Source organism: Mustela putorius, unplaced genomic scaffold, assembly GCF_011764305.1.
Source record: "Mustela putorius furo isolate JIRA1106 unplaced genomic scaffold, ASM1176430v1.1 tig00000127_pilon_pilon_pilon, whole genome shotgun sequence".
In the NCBI taxonomy this organism is placed as follows: Eukaryota; Metazoa; Chordata; class Mammalia; order Carnivora; family Mustelidae; genus Mustela; species Mustela putorius.
Genome location: NW_025421288.1, coordinates 6738046 through 6753608, shown reverse-complemented (window position 1 = coordinate 6753608; position 15563 = coordinate 6738046). Strand labels below are relative to the sequence as shown.

At 57.3% G+C, this 15563-nt stretch overlaps 1 protein-coding gene across 1 annotated transcript; it reads right to left on the bottom strand.

Annotated features, from left to right (window-relative positions):
* Positions 1-488: 488 nt before the first annotated feature.
* MS4A10 (membrane spanning 4-domains A10) lies at positions 489-13178 on the bottom strand. The gene is made up of 8 exons (XM_004770389.2): positions 13080-13178; positions 8321-8524; positions 7710-7829; positions 6595-6651; positions 5401-5532; positions 4249-4359; positions 2496-2593; positions 489-1869 (listed from the first exon to the last, which is right to left on the bottom strand). Exons 1-8 carry the CDS (start codon positions 13113-13115, stop codon positions 1818-1820), a joined length of 810 nt encoding a protein of 269 aa, XP_004770446.1. The 5' UTR covers positions 13116-13178; the 3' UTR covers positions 489-1817.
* Positions 13179-15563: the final 2385 nt, after the last annotated feature.

Genomic DNA, 15563 nt, shown 5'->3' with positions numbered 1-15563 from the left:
CGCGACATCAGATATAATGCATGAAACTTGATTGGATCCAGGTTAAACCTAAAGCACAGTAAAGGGCATTTTTGGTCCCATGGTGGGAATCTGAACATGGACAGCTATTAGTATTATGGAATTATTTTTTAATTTTCTTCATGCAATAATACCTTTGTGCATATGTAGAATGCCCAATACTCTTGGGGGAAAAATGCAGGTGGAAGAATATGAGGATGAAGGGTCATGGTATCTGCAACGTACTTTCTTCTCCTTCTTCTTCTTCTTATTAACATATAATGTATTATTTGCCCCAGAGGTACAGTCTGTGAATCATAAGGGTTACACAATTCACAGCACTCACCATAGCACATACCCTCCCCGATATCCAGCCCCCAGCCACCTGCAACTTCCTTTCAGATGGTTCAACAAAAAAGCGTCTATACGGATGTACATGTACGTATGGGTGTGCACATGAGGGGTTTGGATGGAGAAAGAGGAAACAAGTGTGCAAACTTGATGCTTGTTTAATCACTGTTCTATCCCTTTCATTGGTTGATTATTCAAGCAGACCACCATTCTAGTATAACGTCCTATGTTACAAATGAGAAAGCTGAGACCCTGTGAGGCATGGGGCTGAGTCAAGGTCACCGAGTAAGTGACAACCAAGCTGGAATTTGCATCTGGGTCTCCTGACAGCCCAGATGTTCTGGGCTGTCTCCTGACAGCCCTGAAGTTCTTTCCTTCATGTCCCTTGTCTTAAACATGTGCATGGCTCTCAGTTCTCTGAGGCTCCCTCTGAGCCCAGCGGCTTCTACCTTGCATTCTTCTCCAAAGCCAGCTGGCCACAGCCTGCAAAACCGGCCAACCAGAATACGGAGAAAAGAGATGGACAAGCCAGTGACCGAAACCAGAGGTGACAGCCAGAAATACAACAAGGGAGGTAACAATAGAATTCAGATAATGTTGAACCCTGGGAATGAGCCCTGGAATGAACCCAGAGTGCCCTTGATCGGGAGGGATCTCTACACATAGGGTTGTTGAGGATGGCTAGCCTATACAGCCTTGAACCTGGGCTACCACACAGTAAACAGTCTGTCTGGGAGGATGGAGAGCCCATGAGCTTTGAGGGCTGACTGCCATGTACACCGTGTGCTAGCTCTCAGATGGGCAAGTCTCATCTGACCCGGGACAGCACAGAGCAGGGCCCCTCCTATAAACATATCAGTGCTGTCGGGAGGCCAGCACTTCCGTTTGGAGCCAGAGTGCTCAGGTCCAAATCCTGGCTCTGCCACTCACCAGCTGGGTGCCTTGGGGCAGGTTGCTTGACTTCTCTGAGACTGTGTGAAATGGAGATAGTAGCAGAACTACATCACAGATGGGTGAGACCAGCCTCAGCCCAGAGTCAGTAGCCCAACAAAGAGTCACAGAGCGAGCGCTGCCATAGCCCCGGGGAAGAGAGTCCAGGCAGTAGAAGGGCACGGGGTGGCTCAGCAGCAGGGGTGTGCTTGCTGCATCGGTGGAACCTCAAGGGTGCCAGGGTGTCTGCAGCGGCTGAGCGAGAGGTGGAGAGCCAGCAGCTGACATCACAGGAGCAGGTGGCAAGTTAGTCTTGTTTCTACTGTGTTTACAGTATTTTTTTGTGCTTAGCTTCTTTTTATGGAAACTTACTGGCTTCCTGTTTATTGCAGATACAACGTACCCCTCCAAAATGATACATTGTGAAAAAGAATCCATTTATGGAAACACAAGAGGAACGGAGCACAGTCCACAAATAACAGAAACCGCAGACTGTCCTGGGACCACTACATTCTGGAAGAGGGAAAGGCGGCTCTCCATCACTTGACTTCCTCGAGGGAGCTGGTGTGGACGCTGGTTTGGACACCGATCCTGCAGGTTCACAATGGGAATCCTGAACTTGACTTCTATCTCAGAGCTTTCTAGCGGGGGATGGAGCCTGATGGCTTCAGCCACCCACCCTCTTCGTGGTAGAGATGGAGATACTGAGGCCCAGGGAGGCAGGGAGATGCATTTAGAGTTTGCTGGAAGAACTGGTCCCAGTTTCCCTTTGACTCAATCCAGAATCCAGGGATTCGGACACAGATGCCCCCCAGACTTGCCCCACAGTCCCACAGGGACATGCTTCCTGTGTGTGTCCTGCCAGTGACTGGAGAAAGCAGACCGAGAGGGGAGAGGGTGTGGACAGGTGGCCAGGGTCTGTTCCTGGGTGGGCAGGACCTTGTTGTGCTCTGGGCCAGTCAGTCAGGTGCTGAAGTGTTATGGGGGTCTCGGGGCCTGGGGTGGAGGGTCCCTCCTGTGCCTGAGTGGATGGGGACTGTCCTCACCTCGGCCACCAGCACAGGGCAGACCATTCTAGCAATGGCACCATTTGCCCCTTTTGGGCAACTGCCCCCTAGGAATGGTCCATGTCTGAGCAGGAAGAAGGGGCCAGGGGGTGAACTCTGAGAGTTGGGGGGACCCCCGGGCGTCCATCCCTCTGCATTTGCCCATCTTACATGCCACCTCGAGTCGCATCCTCATAGGATGGCGGAGGACCCATGGAATACTTCCTGATTCTCACTGGTGTGTCCTGAACAAGGATCAAGTCGTCTTCCTGCAAAAAAAGAGCCACCGTCCCAGCTGCTCACATTCGCACAGTGAGTGGCCATTTACAAAGCACTGACCCACCGGCTCCCTTGCCGTCTCAAGGTTCCCATGGAGATGGGGAGCCGGGAGCTCAGGGAGGGGCTCTCAGAAGGACCCTGTGGGCCTCTCTCCATCTGCCTGTCCCTGAGGAGGGAGCAGGGAGAGCCCCACTGGGAGCCAGTGGACCGACCCTTGTTCCGGGCCGGCTACCAGTGTACGGAAGACCTTGGGCGCACTGCCCCCCACCAAGTCCCCCATCGGCTTCCCAATGGGGCTGGGCCGGGGCCTTGGCCAGGGTCCAGCAAGACCCATTCAAACTGCTGACGTCCAGAACCATAAGACCTCACAGCTGTGTCTTTTTAAGCTGCCAAATTGGTGATGATTTGTTGCCACGGCAATGGGAAGCCACGACAGCCGCCCCCAGGGGTGCCCGGCCCACGGCAGATGCCAGTCAGTGGGGACGGTCTTTGTTAATTCCTGCAACAGAGAGGGGACCTCGGTCTCCCCATCCCGAGCCAGCCTGAGGGCTTGGCCTCTGGGACTCAAGGCCTCTCCCAGCTCTCCGACCTCTTAACGAGATTTCCTACCAGACAGCAGGGCCCTGACTGGGACAACCAGCTCAGGCCCACAGCTCCCACAGGGGCCGTGGAATCTCCGTGGACGGACGGCACCCATGGAAACCAATAGGAGATTCAAGCTCACAGGATCACGGGGCATTTGGAGCCTGTGTTTTCACAGTGCTCTCAAGTTCAGGTTCTAATAGGAACTTTCCTCATTTATAGAAGTGAGCCTAGAAAATCACATCTGGTCAGGGTCACCGGTGTGGGGAGAGGCCAGTCTGCTCCAAAACGCACCGGACTCCAGCCTGGCATTCTGCCCGCCCCACGGGCGGTCAGGCCTAGCCATGGGTTAGGCACACCTCGGACTGAGTCCTGGATTTCCTTGTGGGCTGACTAGCCTTGGGAATGGCTGGGACATGTCTACGCCTCATTTTACTTATCTGTAGGATGGGGAAGTAAGTACCCATGTAGAAAGGCTGTTGAGAAAATGAAGCTAAATCAAGTTATGGGGTGGGGGAGGTGGTGGTGGTTGTTTTAAGTTCTATTTTTCTGAAGTGCTCAGTAGCAGGTGTGCCCCGTAACCCTGGAATACGAGGTCCCTTATGACACACCTTGCTTGCTCCCTCCACAGCCAACACCCCCCCCCCCGCCCCCGCAACCCGCCACAGCTCTCTTGACTTTCCCTGTCTGGTCCCCGAGCCATTGCCCATGACCTTGCCTCTGCTGGAATCCCTTTTTCCATCCTGACTGAGGCGGGCATCCTTCCCGGGCTCCTGAGAGAGCTCCCGGGGCCTCTGGCTGGAGAGCAGGGGCTGCTGTTCTGAGCGCCTGGGGCCTTCTCTCCTGGGTAGCCTGCAGTTACCACCTTGAATCGCCCTTCCTGCCCTTGGGCCTTGTCTCCCCTGCAGAACGGCCTCTGTCCAGGCCCCACTGAGTAAATGCTCACCCACCCGACAAAAGAGGAGGGACTCAAACTCGCTCCCCCTGTGCCCCTGCCTGCCGCCTCCCCTTCCCCCGTACCCCACCCGTCTCTCTGCGGCTGGTGGCCCCAGGAAGGCCTCACCTCTGCGGGCCGGCAGTTAAGGCGGCACACGAAGACAGCCGTGGAGCCCAGCAGGAAGAACTCCAGGACCGTGAAGCAGAGCAGGGCCAGCGCCAGCCTCTGGATGTGGAGCTGGAGGGGGAGGGGGAGAGGGAGTCAGGGCAGGGCCTCGCTGGGTATCTGTACCCCTTAGGTGGGCTCAGCAGGGGTCAGACCCAGCCAGCAGGGGGCAGTGGGGGTCTCAGCTGCAGGTGTGCCCATGGTGGGGGGGGGCAGCTGCCCTATACCACACTGTTTGGCACCCCTGGTTCCACAGTGACTATTGGCCTACTGTTGGAGGGCTGGAGGATCTCCAAGCAGCTCTGGTGGAACTGCAGGTGGCCTTAGGGGGCGTCTCAGTCAGCCCCACTTAGATGGGGACACTGAGGGTCAGAGAGAAGGGGCATTGTTTATAGCTGGGGAGGAGCTGGGCTTAGGGACCATGTGGTGGGCACATCTCACACGGCATGAGCGTTTGTGGGGGAGCGTGTGCATGTGTGTGTGAGTGTGTGTGTGTGTGTGTGTCTGTGTAGGCCTGCCTGTGTGCCCACACCTGTGTGTGCATGATGGAGGCTGTAAGGAGAAGCCCAGCACCACGGTCAGAAACCTGACCCGCAGCCGCCATGCAGGGTGTCCATCCCGCCTTCTGCTTTACGGGTGCCGGGGTGTGCTGAGAAGGCCCCAGGCTCGGAGTCATAGGCCCGGCTTTGAGTCTTCCCTGCACCCTTGCTGTGTGGTCCTGGTCTGCTAATGCAGACTCTGTACGTCAGTGTTCACTCTCCTAAAATGGGGGTAACAAAATAGACTTGGCCCGGTCTGCAAGGCTGCTATGACTCAACCTCAAGCAGGCCCTTCTTCCTCTCTGGTCCTCAGTTTCCCTACCCATCAAAGTGGGACTGGACTCAGTGACTCATGCCCCCCCCCCCCAGCTCCCTAACACTGACCAGGAGAAGACAGCATCCTTTTTTGTCCTGTGCCTCAGGAGGGAGGGAGGGGTTGGGAACAGATTGCCTGCGGGCCCCAGCACCTGTGCCTGGGCTCTGGGAGGTTTCCCGAGAGCCAGAAATCTCTGCTAGGCCAAGTCAAGGCAGCGCCTTCCCAGGAAGGAGAGGACCCTTGGGGCCGGATACTCACTGTGCTGCTGGGGTACGGTGTCCAGATCGGGAAGTCAAAGGGACCCTCCAGGAAGAGATCTTTGGCGATGACAAAGAGGCCAGCTAGCACGCAGAAGCAGCTGACGGCATGTGCTATCAGGCAAAGCCTCCTCTACAGGCAAAAGTAACAGTCACGACCGTTGTCCAAAAGTTAGGGACCCAGACCTGGGTCCTGTGTCTAGGCCTGCCAGGTGCTTGCTCTGTGATCGCAGAAAGACTCCGCCTGTCCCTGGGCCCGAGGGTCGTCATGTGAACATGACTTTCTGAGCTAGCTGACCACCCGGGCTGTGGGGGCCCAAGCGGCTTCCACCTTCTCTGGGACAGGACTGGGGGAACCCAAGGGCTGCCTCCCAACCCACAGACTTGGTACTAAAGAAGGATGTTCCCGCCACCGTCTCCTTCTCAGAGCCAGTCTTAATCATCCTGGCATCAAATATGTCGCCTGCTCAGGGACCAGACCCCCCAAATGGCCCCTCAGCCATCCCCTTCCCGACAGGAAAGAGCAGGAGGAGCACCGAAGGGGCGCTGGCCTCGCACACTCTGCCTCCTCCCCCACCCGCCACGCCCTCCCTGAAACGCCTCCATTCATCACCATCTTGGGTTAAGCATTATTGCAAGAGCCTGTTACCAAGAGGGAACCCCTGAATTGGGGAGAGAGAACACGTGGCACCTCCAGCTTATTTTAGCAGAGCGGACCTCTCTGCAGTAGGGTCTCCCTACAATCAGGCAGAGGAAGGGGGAGCTTCTGGTTCAGAAAGGGGCTTAGCCGGGGAGAGACGGGCAGATCTTTCCCATGTGTCTCCTGCCTCCGCTGGGTGGATGGCACAATGCCAGCCTGTGGTCCAGGCCTCCTGAGAAGGCCAGGGACAGCCACAGCCCAGCCCAGTCTGAGGGGCCCAAACCTGGACCAGACCAGGCCTTCTGGGGCAGAGGGTGGTCCGAGACCATGAAGTAGGGATGGTCCTTCCATTGCCAACGTCTGTCTGGCCAGTCTGGTGGTGTTGTCTACTCCGGGCCACTCCAGCCCACCTGAGCTAGAGAGACGCTCGGACACCTGCTGCCCACACGGCTTAGCAGCCGCTGGAGATCACAGGCCAAATCTCCAGCACGCACACACAGAGGAATTTTCCAAACCTGACCACGCCTTGGGACAGGAGGGACTGTTCCAGCTTACCAGGTAAGTCTTCCGAAACAGCTCCGCCATGATCACCAAGATCCCCGAAATGAGGAACTGCCGGCCAGATTTGCAACAGTCATAAGAGAGGTCGGGGTTCCTTGAAACCCACACATTTGCTTTCTTCTGGCTACTCTCCAAGAAGACCAGATGCTCAGTGGTTGGCCGGTAGTGGAGAACCACTTCTCTGACGAGGGAGATCCCCTGCCCAGCACATGGCCCCTCCTAGGCCTGCTCTGGCTACTCTGGTCTTCCCTGGGTGCACAAAACCCCATGCTGGCCCTCCTGGCCCCGCCCTCACCCCCCATTGTCCCCCTGATCCCTCTGGATCAGCCAACTGTCTCCTCCACTCTGACCCTTTGTTCATTCCCCGATTCTTGCAGTCTGGAGCGTATCATCTCTTCATTCTGAGGTCCCTGGTGTATTTCTGCAATGATCCTTCAACCATCAGCTGAGTGGCTGCTGTGTGCCAGTCCTGGGGACCACAGGATGAACAGATGCTGCACGTGGGGACAGTCCTATGACTGAGCATTGAAAAACCGGAGCTGGGGCCATTTGGGGGAGGTGGGGGGGGAGGAGTCAAGACACCTGCCCAAGAAGTCTGCGTGGGAGCTGGGACTCCATGTGTATGCAGGATTCCAGGGGGGACCCAGGGTTGGGGAGGATGCCTTGGGTGCCCTTGGGAAACAGTGTGTGCTCTGGTCTCCCCTCATCTCCCCTCCTGGACGATGGCTTTGGGAGGACAGGAGGCACCTGTCACAGGCTTATGTTCCCACAGACTCAGCCTGACAGAGCCTCAGGCACCAGGGACAGGTTGCTGGAGCTGCAGGCAGCCTGGCTGCCCCCCTCTACCCCCATGCTCGCCCTCCATCTGCTGGAGGCACCTGCTGGATTGGGGGCTGGGCAGAGAGCCCAGGAATGCTCCCCTGGGATGCAAGTCTGAAGGGGTCTCCTGGGCAGCACTGAGGACACAGAAGCAGAGGCAGGGGACTGGAGAAAGGGGCTTCCCTCCTAGTCGCTCCTCCTGACCCACCAGCAGCTGGCCGCAAAAGCCAGGGTCCCCTGGGCCTGCCTGCTGACCCCCACATCCCGCCCACGTTTGGGCACCGACTCACAGAGGCAGCCCCCCAGAATGGATACCACGACTTCAGCACCACCAGGTGAAGACCCTTGACCGTGGAGACCAGGCAGCTCCCGAAGAGCAAGTGCAGCAGAGCAAGGACAATGTGGAAGGCCTGGGGGGGAGAAGAGGCCCGGACGCCACCGTCGGGGGACTGGGCCCCAGTGCCCGACGCCAGCTGGCCGGCCGGGGCCGCTTCGCCCCTTCCGAGGGACCCTGGAGGGTCTGCAGGGAAGGGCTGACTCCTTGGAAAGGCGATAGGAATCATGGGAATGGAGTGATTGTCCCCCCCCCCCCCGTGGTCCGCAGGGGAGGGGGGCCCTCGGGCAGGTGGGGACAGTGTGGGGGAGGGAAGAGGTGAGAAGGGGAGGGGCTTCTGTTGAGGCCTTCCTCTGAGCCACACCGTGCCAGTGCTGGTGCGGGTGCAGACAGCCCCTGCCAGCCCTCAGGGCTTTTTCAGTTCTAGCTGGAGTATTAAGTAGGGCACCTGGAGGCTTCTCTCTCCCCTCAGGGCTCCCCATCCCTCTCTCCCTGCCTACCCTCACCAGGGTGCCAGGAAATGGGCACTCACGACCCCCACGGGGGTCCCAGGAAGTGGGCACTCACGCCCAGCAGCTTGAGAAGGCTGTTTCTCTTCCTGGTCTGCTGCTGGTACCAGGCGGGCAGCGGGAAGCCGGGCGGGCTCATCTGGCCAGGCTGGGTGAGACCCTGGGCCTGCCATGGCGGGAGCTCCCCTACTTCCGGCCTGGGAATCACTTCAGGGGCTCCAGAGGCTTCTTCTGCTGTCAGGGCGGGGACCGAGGACATTGGCTGCAGGCGAAGGAGAGAGGCTGGGTCAGAACCCATCCCGTTCCCGGGGCTCAAGCCTGGGTGAGACTCAGTGACGGTCACCTCTGCCCTCTGAGCCAGGGCCTCCCAGAACAGGCTGCCTTGTCCAGTAACCCCTGAACTGGATTTGACCTAAAATAACCTGGCTTCTGGGCCCCTCGAGGCCTCTGTGGTACTGGGGGGACATTGTTCCATCTGGCATAGAAAAAAGGGTCAAACTTCCCAGCCATTGCAAGACAGGACACCCCCTAACTGGCGATGATGGTGCCTCCCAGGTTTGGGCAACTTCTATGGAGAACCTACTACGAGCCGGCATTGATTCAGGAAGTCCATATTTACCAATGAGTCAACGTTTATACACATTCTCTCTCTGTTTTTGGCAGTGGGACCAGCATTTTACTTGCATTATCTCATGTTATCCTCCTCCCAAACGTCTGAGGTAAATACTGTGCTTGCTTCCATTTTGCAAAAATGAGGCCCAGAGAGGTTAAGCTACTTGCCCAAGGTCACCCAGCCAGGAAATGTCTGGGCTGGGACTCAAACCTGGCAGACCTGCTTCAGAGTGTGGGCTTCCGCCCTCCAGGCACTGCTGCCTCCGTGAGTGAAAGGAAATGTTCTGGGAGTTTTAACAGGCGTGAGAAAGAGCTTGCGGGAAAACTTCGCTGGGGACTGAAAGTCCCACTTGCTGAGGGGCCTGGCCCGCAGCTCCACTGAGCTGAGTGTAAGTGTAAGAAATAGTGAGCTGAGGCACAGAGGGCCTGGGGACTGCCCGGTGACCTAGCGAGAAAAGTGGACTTTTCCTAGGAGAACCAAGGTGGGATGGGCTTGGGAGGAGCCGGTTCATGCAAATCGAGGTAGGAGACAGTTCTCCAGGGGGATGGGGTTCATGAGCAAAGGGAGTGGCCATTCTTACTCTTTCTGGTAAAAAAGGGGGTACATTCCCCTCACTTCTAATTCCAACTGTATGAATTCAGGGGGTCCCATTTGAATACCCCCATTTTGCAGTTTTTCTGCATGGAGGTGGGGACAGTAGTGTGGGAAAGCTTGGGAGGGACAGGCAGCCTGGACAGTTAAATCCCAGACACGGAGGAAAGGAAGGGGCAGAGTCCAAGGGCCAAAGGGCCCGATGGGGCCTCATGGCTGGAGAGCACTGGCTCTGTGCTAGGCTGGCCTCCCTCAATCCCTGGGAATTGGCTCCATTCTATGGAAGAGGAAGTAGAGGCTCAGGGAGGTCCAGGGCCTTGACCGAAGTCACACAGCCAGAAAGGGGCTGGGATTTGGGACTGTGTGTGGTCAGCCAGGCTGCTGGGCCCTCTGATAAGCGTCTCCACTGGTCTGTAGTGACAGACCAGGGGGACTCCAGCAGCTGAGCGCAGATGCATATGGATGCATGACTCTCTCTTCTGTGACCTGACTCGGCTGTGCTTGGAAGTCTGTCCTCTTAATTCCCAACACTTCAGGGCCCCTCTGACATAGCCGGCTGGACTGACGGATGCAGTTGGAGGCAGAGCCTGGCCAAGTAGTCACCGGCCACAAATAGACTTCTCTGGTGCCCCTGGGAAGACAGAGCATGGACCTGAGCCTGGACCACGTACCCCCCCCCCCCCCTGGCCCCCGGGAAGCACAAAAGAAGAAAGACTTGTTAGCAGAGGGGTCTTGGATGGAATAAGTTGTCCAGGGAGGTAGTGAGCACTCGGCCATGGAGGTGTGCCTCGCACCGGGGATTTCACTTTCCAGAATGGGACAGGGGAAGGGTTCAAATATCTGCTCGAGAGCCATATTCAAGAATGCGGAGTAAGCTTTCTCAAAGTGTGTTCCATGGAACACTGGCCCCAGCAGATCTGCAGCAGAAGGGTTCTTTGGTCAAGCAAGTTTGGGAAACCCTGCATTCTGGCTTCCCCCTTCTTTAGCATGGTCAGGTTCCTGAGAATTCCTACAGAGGGTACTCTATTTTATTTTATTTTTAAAGATTTTATTTATTTATTTGACAGAGAGAGAGAGAGAGATCACAAGTAGGCAGAGAGGCAGGCAGAAAGAGAGGGGGGAAGCAGGTTCCCTGCTGAGCAGAGAGCCGGATGCAGGGCTCGATCCCAGGACCCTGAGATCATGACCTGAGCCGAAGACAGAGGCTTAACCCACTGAGCCACCCAGGCGCCCCTGGAGTACTTTATTTTAATCTTAAGGGCATCTCCCAAACTTAACTGGCCGTGGAAGCTTTTTTCTCAAAGGCCGTTGATTCTACAGTTGTTCTGTGGGGAACACTTTGGGGCAAAGTGGCCTTCAACTAACAAACTTCTGGTTCTGGGGGTGTTTTGACCTCGCACTGGTTTTCTCCTGTGCAGATCGCAGTGGGGGTAAGGATTAGACTATGGTCTCAGGGGCCATGTCCAACGTTCAGCAACTGTGTCCTGGGCAGGCCACCAGAAAGGAGGGGTGTGAAGGGAGAGACTCAGAGAACCAGAGGGGCGGCCGGTCTGCCCTGAGCTTCCCACCTCCGGAGGGAGGCATGAACTCCAAGGCCTTGGAAGACTTATGCCCTGTTGCCCCCGACCGCCCTCCGTTCCTCCCCAACCCCCGTGCAGGGCTGTGTGGGGCGGAGGTCAGCGGACCCTCCAGTCTTAGCCTTGGCCTCTCCCCCCGCCCCTCAGCCAGCTCAGGACCCACAGGCCTAGCCGCCCTGACATCCCCAGGGGACACAGCCAGGGCTCAGCTTCCCTTTGGTCCTTCAGCTCCCGGAAGGCAGGGCCAGCAGGGACAGAGCTGGGGAGCCCCCTCTCGCTCCGGGCAGAGGGGATCACATTGTGAGCTCGGGCTATGGGCAAGGCTGGCTCAGATTCTGGCTGTGTTCCCGGGAGCCTGGACCTTGGGCAGGTTAACGATATCTCATTCTCTCCTTGTCCCCTGGGGGGTGGGGAGCCTGTGCCTCTTCTGGGCGCAGGCGAGAGGGTGAGTGTTACAAGGATCAAATGGAATAATGTCCGCAGAGTGCAGGGCCTGGCGGGCAGCAAATGCTCAGCGAACATCAGTGAGCCCCATGCCTGGGATCCCGCCACCCAGGCTCCCTTTGGTCCTCATCCATTTCTCTTTTAAGACTTGACCCGTCCTGGGCACCTGGGTGGCTCAGTTGGTTAAGCACCTGCCTTCAGCTCAGGTCATGATCCTGGAGTCTTGGGATCAAGCCCCACATTGGGGTCCCTCCCTGCTCAGTGGGGAGTCTGCTTCTCTGTCCCTCCCCTGGCTCATGCTCTCTCTCTATCTCCCACTCTCTATCTAATCAATTAAAAAAAAAAAAAAAAAAGACCTGACCCATCCTGTCCTCATCGCCCTCAAGTGTGGTCATGGGGGAAGGGGTTCGACAGCTGAGGGCTCCTGGGGAAGGGGGAAAGGTGTAGCAATGGCGGGAGAGGACTGAGTGTACCAAGTGCACTGGGTGGTCTGAGATTCATCCCTGGAGTCTGAGCTGAACACTCCAGGGACCCAAGCAGCAGCGAGTGAGATCTGGCAATGGGAGGTTGTGGTCGAGCAGACGGAAAACCTGAGGCCCTGATCAGTCTGTGCTGGAGAGGCCTAGAGGACAGGGCAGCTTCTCAGGGTGTGTGTGTGAGTATGTGTATGTGTGTACCTGTGTGTATATGCATGCACGTCTGTGTGTATGCATGTATTTGTGCACACACCAGTGTGCATGTGTGTATACATGTGTATATGGGTGTGCATGCCTGTGTGTGTGTGCATGTGTATCAAGCAGAGACAGGCCAGAATTGAGAGCTACTGAGTCACACCATGTGACAAGGGGCCAGTGGGAGGCTGGAGGCCATCCCTAGAGGAGTGGGTTTTAGTGGCTGCCAGTTAGAAAACAGGGGAAGGTCTTCCCTCCACCCCCCGGGGCCAGCAGGAAACAGAGGCCTTGCTCTAGGGTGGAGTCAGGAGGGTTGGACCCTAGTACTGGCCCTGAGTGGTCCTGGGCAATTCCTTTCCCCTCTTTGGGACTCTGCTTCCTCCTAAGCGTGCGCATGTGAGATTCTGGGATTGGGACGGACATCGCTGTGACCCCTCCCAGCTGGCAGCAGGAGGCCTCTAAGTGGGGAGTTCCTCGCTGGGGTAGATGCTCTTGGTGTCCCCACTTCCCATTCCCTGGGGGTGGGGGGCGCCCGTTGCCCGCCACTGCAATCCTTGGTGCTAAGGGCTGTAATTGCTCCCTCCTGGGGGGGGGGCGGCGCTTAGTTACAGCCCCTCCCCTCCAGCCTGCTGTCACTGACTGACTGGCATGGGGCCTGAAAGGGCAGCCCCCTGGCTTCAAGAGGGACCAAGCATGTGCTCCTGAGCACCGACGGACAGTGGGATCAGGCTGAAGCTAGCAGTTGACGGAAACCACCTCCGTCCTCGGCTTGCTTCACCTGCCCTGTCCTGCTTTTCACTCTTCTTTCCGGAGCACCCCCTCATAAACCAGTTGCCCAAGATCCTCATCTCGGGCTCTGCTATGACCGAATCTGACCAAAGACATTCCCCTCCTTGTTCCTGGTGTGGGGGAACCACTCACCTGGCCCTGGGACTTCCCCTCGGGGCTTCCGGCCATGCTCTGCTCCCCCGATCGACCTCAACCCACGGACAGGGCACCAGGAGATCAGAACATCCTTTAACGTTAGACTTTGGATCTTTTCCCTCCTGGCCCCACCCAGCAGCCGGCATCTTCCCCACCCCCCAAGCCCAGGCAGGTGGAACTCTGCACTCTCTTTACAGCTAGAAATTTCCTTCCACAAACTGTATCTGTTGACAACTGCGTCTGTTTCCAGTGCGGGACGGAGAGCGTGAAGATGACGGCAAATCCTTCACAGAGTCCTGGGTTGCGCCTTTTAAAATATCTTTCTAACTTTGGATCCTTTCAGACATTTCCAAAAGTAGAATGGCCCAGTGAACAGCCATGTACATCCCCGGCTGCAGGGGTCAAGGGCGTGCAGGGGACCTGCGGGTCAGCTCCCACCCCCCCCATAGCGGGGAGCCATACCCCAGCATCCCACGGTTTGTAAACATCCTCGTATTTATTTCTAAAAGATAAGGACCCTTTAAAAAAAGACTATGATCAGGGATGCCTGGGTGGCTCAGTCAGTTAAGTTGCTGCCGTCGGCTTCCAAGCTCCTGGGATGGAGCCTGGAGTTGGGCTCCCTGCTCAGCAGGGGGCCTGCTTTTCCCTCTCCCTCTGCTTGGGCTTTCTCTTTCTGTCAAATAAATAAAATCTTAAAAAAAAAAAAAAGACTATGATCATCTGTCACAACTAAACAAAGCGCAAGGAGTTTTGGTGCCCCCCCCACCCGCCCGGAGGTCCCCTGATGCTCGGGAGGGTGCACTGTGTTTCTGCATAACTACCCCTGTGTGGCCCAGAAACTTCCGCCCAGCTTCTGCTACCTCCCAGGCTTCAAATATCGGGTCAGTGTCCAAGTGTCTCTGATGATCTCAGGAGCCTCTGGTTACGGCTGTTCTGTGTGACTCGGGATCCAGGCCCACCAACTCTATCAGCCAATTGGGTGGGGCCCGGACACCCAGCCCCGCTCTGCCCCCGAGTATGCCACCGCACTCTCAGGGCGCACAGACTCCGAGGACGCAGCTCTGGGGTCTCCCGCCCAGGGTCCTATCCCATCTGGCTTCTCCTTCCAATGGCGCCATGCCGGGGCAGGGCGGGGAGGCAGAGTCCAGCGGCCGCTCCCGATGGCCGCCTGCCAACATCCCCTTGGTGAGCAGAGCCGAGCGCTTCGGGGCCGACAGCGGGCCCAGGGGGCCCGAGTTCCAACCTTGATATCACCACTTTGTAGCTGTGAGACCTACGGTGCATTATTTGACCTTTCGGCCTCAGTTTTCCCTTCCACAAAGTGGGGGTAACTTTACCTCTTGGGGGGAGTTGCCAGAGGGTTCCATGAGTTAGAATATTAAATTGCTTACAGCGGTGCCTGGCCTACGTCTGGCGCCGTGTGTAAGTGTGCTCGTCACCGCGCCCTCACGAGGGGTCCCTCGCGCCCCGTCATCATCCCTGCCCCGGGTCGCACACACAGCCGTGTGGAGCGCAGCCTGCCCTCCGTTCACCTCGTTGTCACGCCCACTGCAAGGTCACTCACCTTCTCTCGGGCCTGCCGGGCTGGGCAGCCTTTCTGAGGGTGGTGGGGCCGGGCCATCGGCAGTTCTGGAAGGCCCGCTGGTCCGGGCAGCACCCCCGCCCACCGCGGTCTCCAGGCGGGCCCGTGCCCGGTGACCTCCCGCGGCGTGCGCACCTGTCAGCAGGTGCTCTGCTCTATTCACCCCCCCCCACACACACACCTTCAGTTCCTGAATCGTGGGATAAACATTTTTCTAAAAGTCGTGGCTTTTCACTGGGTTAGAAGCTTCTGCTTTGCCTGCCACTCAGTCCCTACAGCATCTAACACGCACACGCACACGCACGCACACATGGACCCTGCACCCTTGTTCATGAACGGACTCCCTCATTCACAGACGCTTTCCTGAGCACTTAGGATGGGCCAAGCACAGGACTGTGTGGAGGTCTGGGAGTGGAGGAGACACTGTCCTGGTGCTGAGAAGCTCAGATGCTGACAGGAGGAATAATGGTCCCCAGCGACGTGCACGGTCTTAGCCCTGGAACCTGGGTCTTGTCGCCTTCCACAGTCGAAAGACTGGGCAGATGCAATTCAGTGAAGCATCCTGGGAAGGGTGAGATTATCCTGGCCTACCCGGTGGCCCCCGTGTGATCACAGGGTCCCTCCCTTGAGGGAGGCAGAGGGAGCCGAGTCAGTGACAGTGACCGGAAGGGGCGGGGTTGCTGGCTTGGAGGAGGGAGGACAGGGTCACAAGCCAATGGATGTCGCTGTCCCTTAGGCTGGAAAAGCAAGGAAACAGCTACCCCCAGGAATGCGGTCCTGTCAATACCCTGATTTTAAGACTTCCGACCCCCAGCACGGCAAGGTGATAAACGTGTTGTTGAAAACACTAAGTCTGTAGTCCTTTGTTACCTCAGCAACAGGAGACTGAGAGAGTCCAG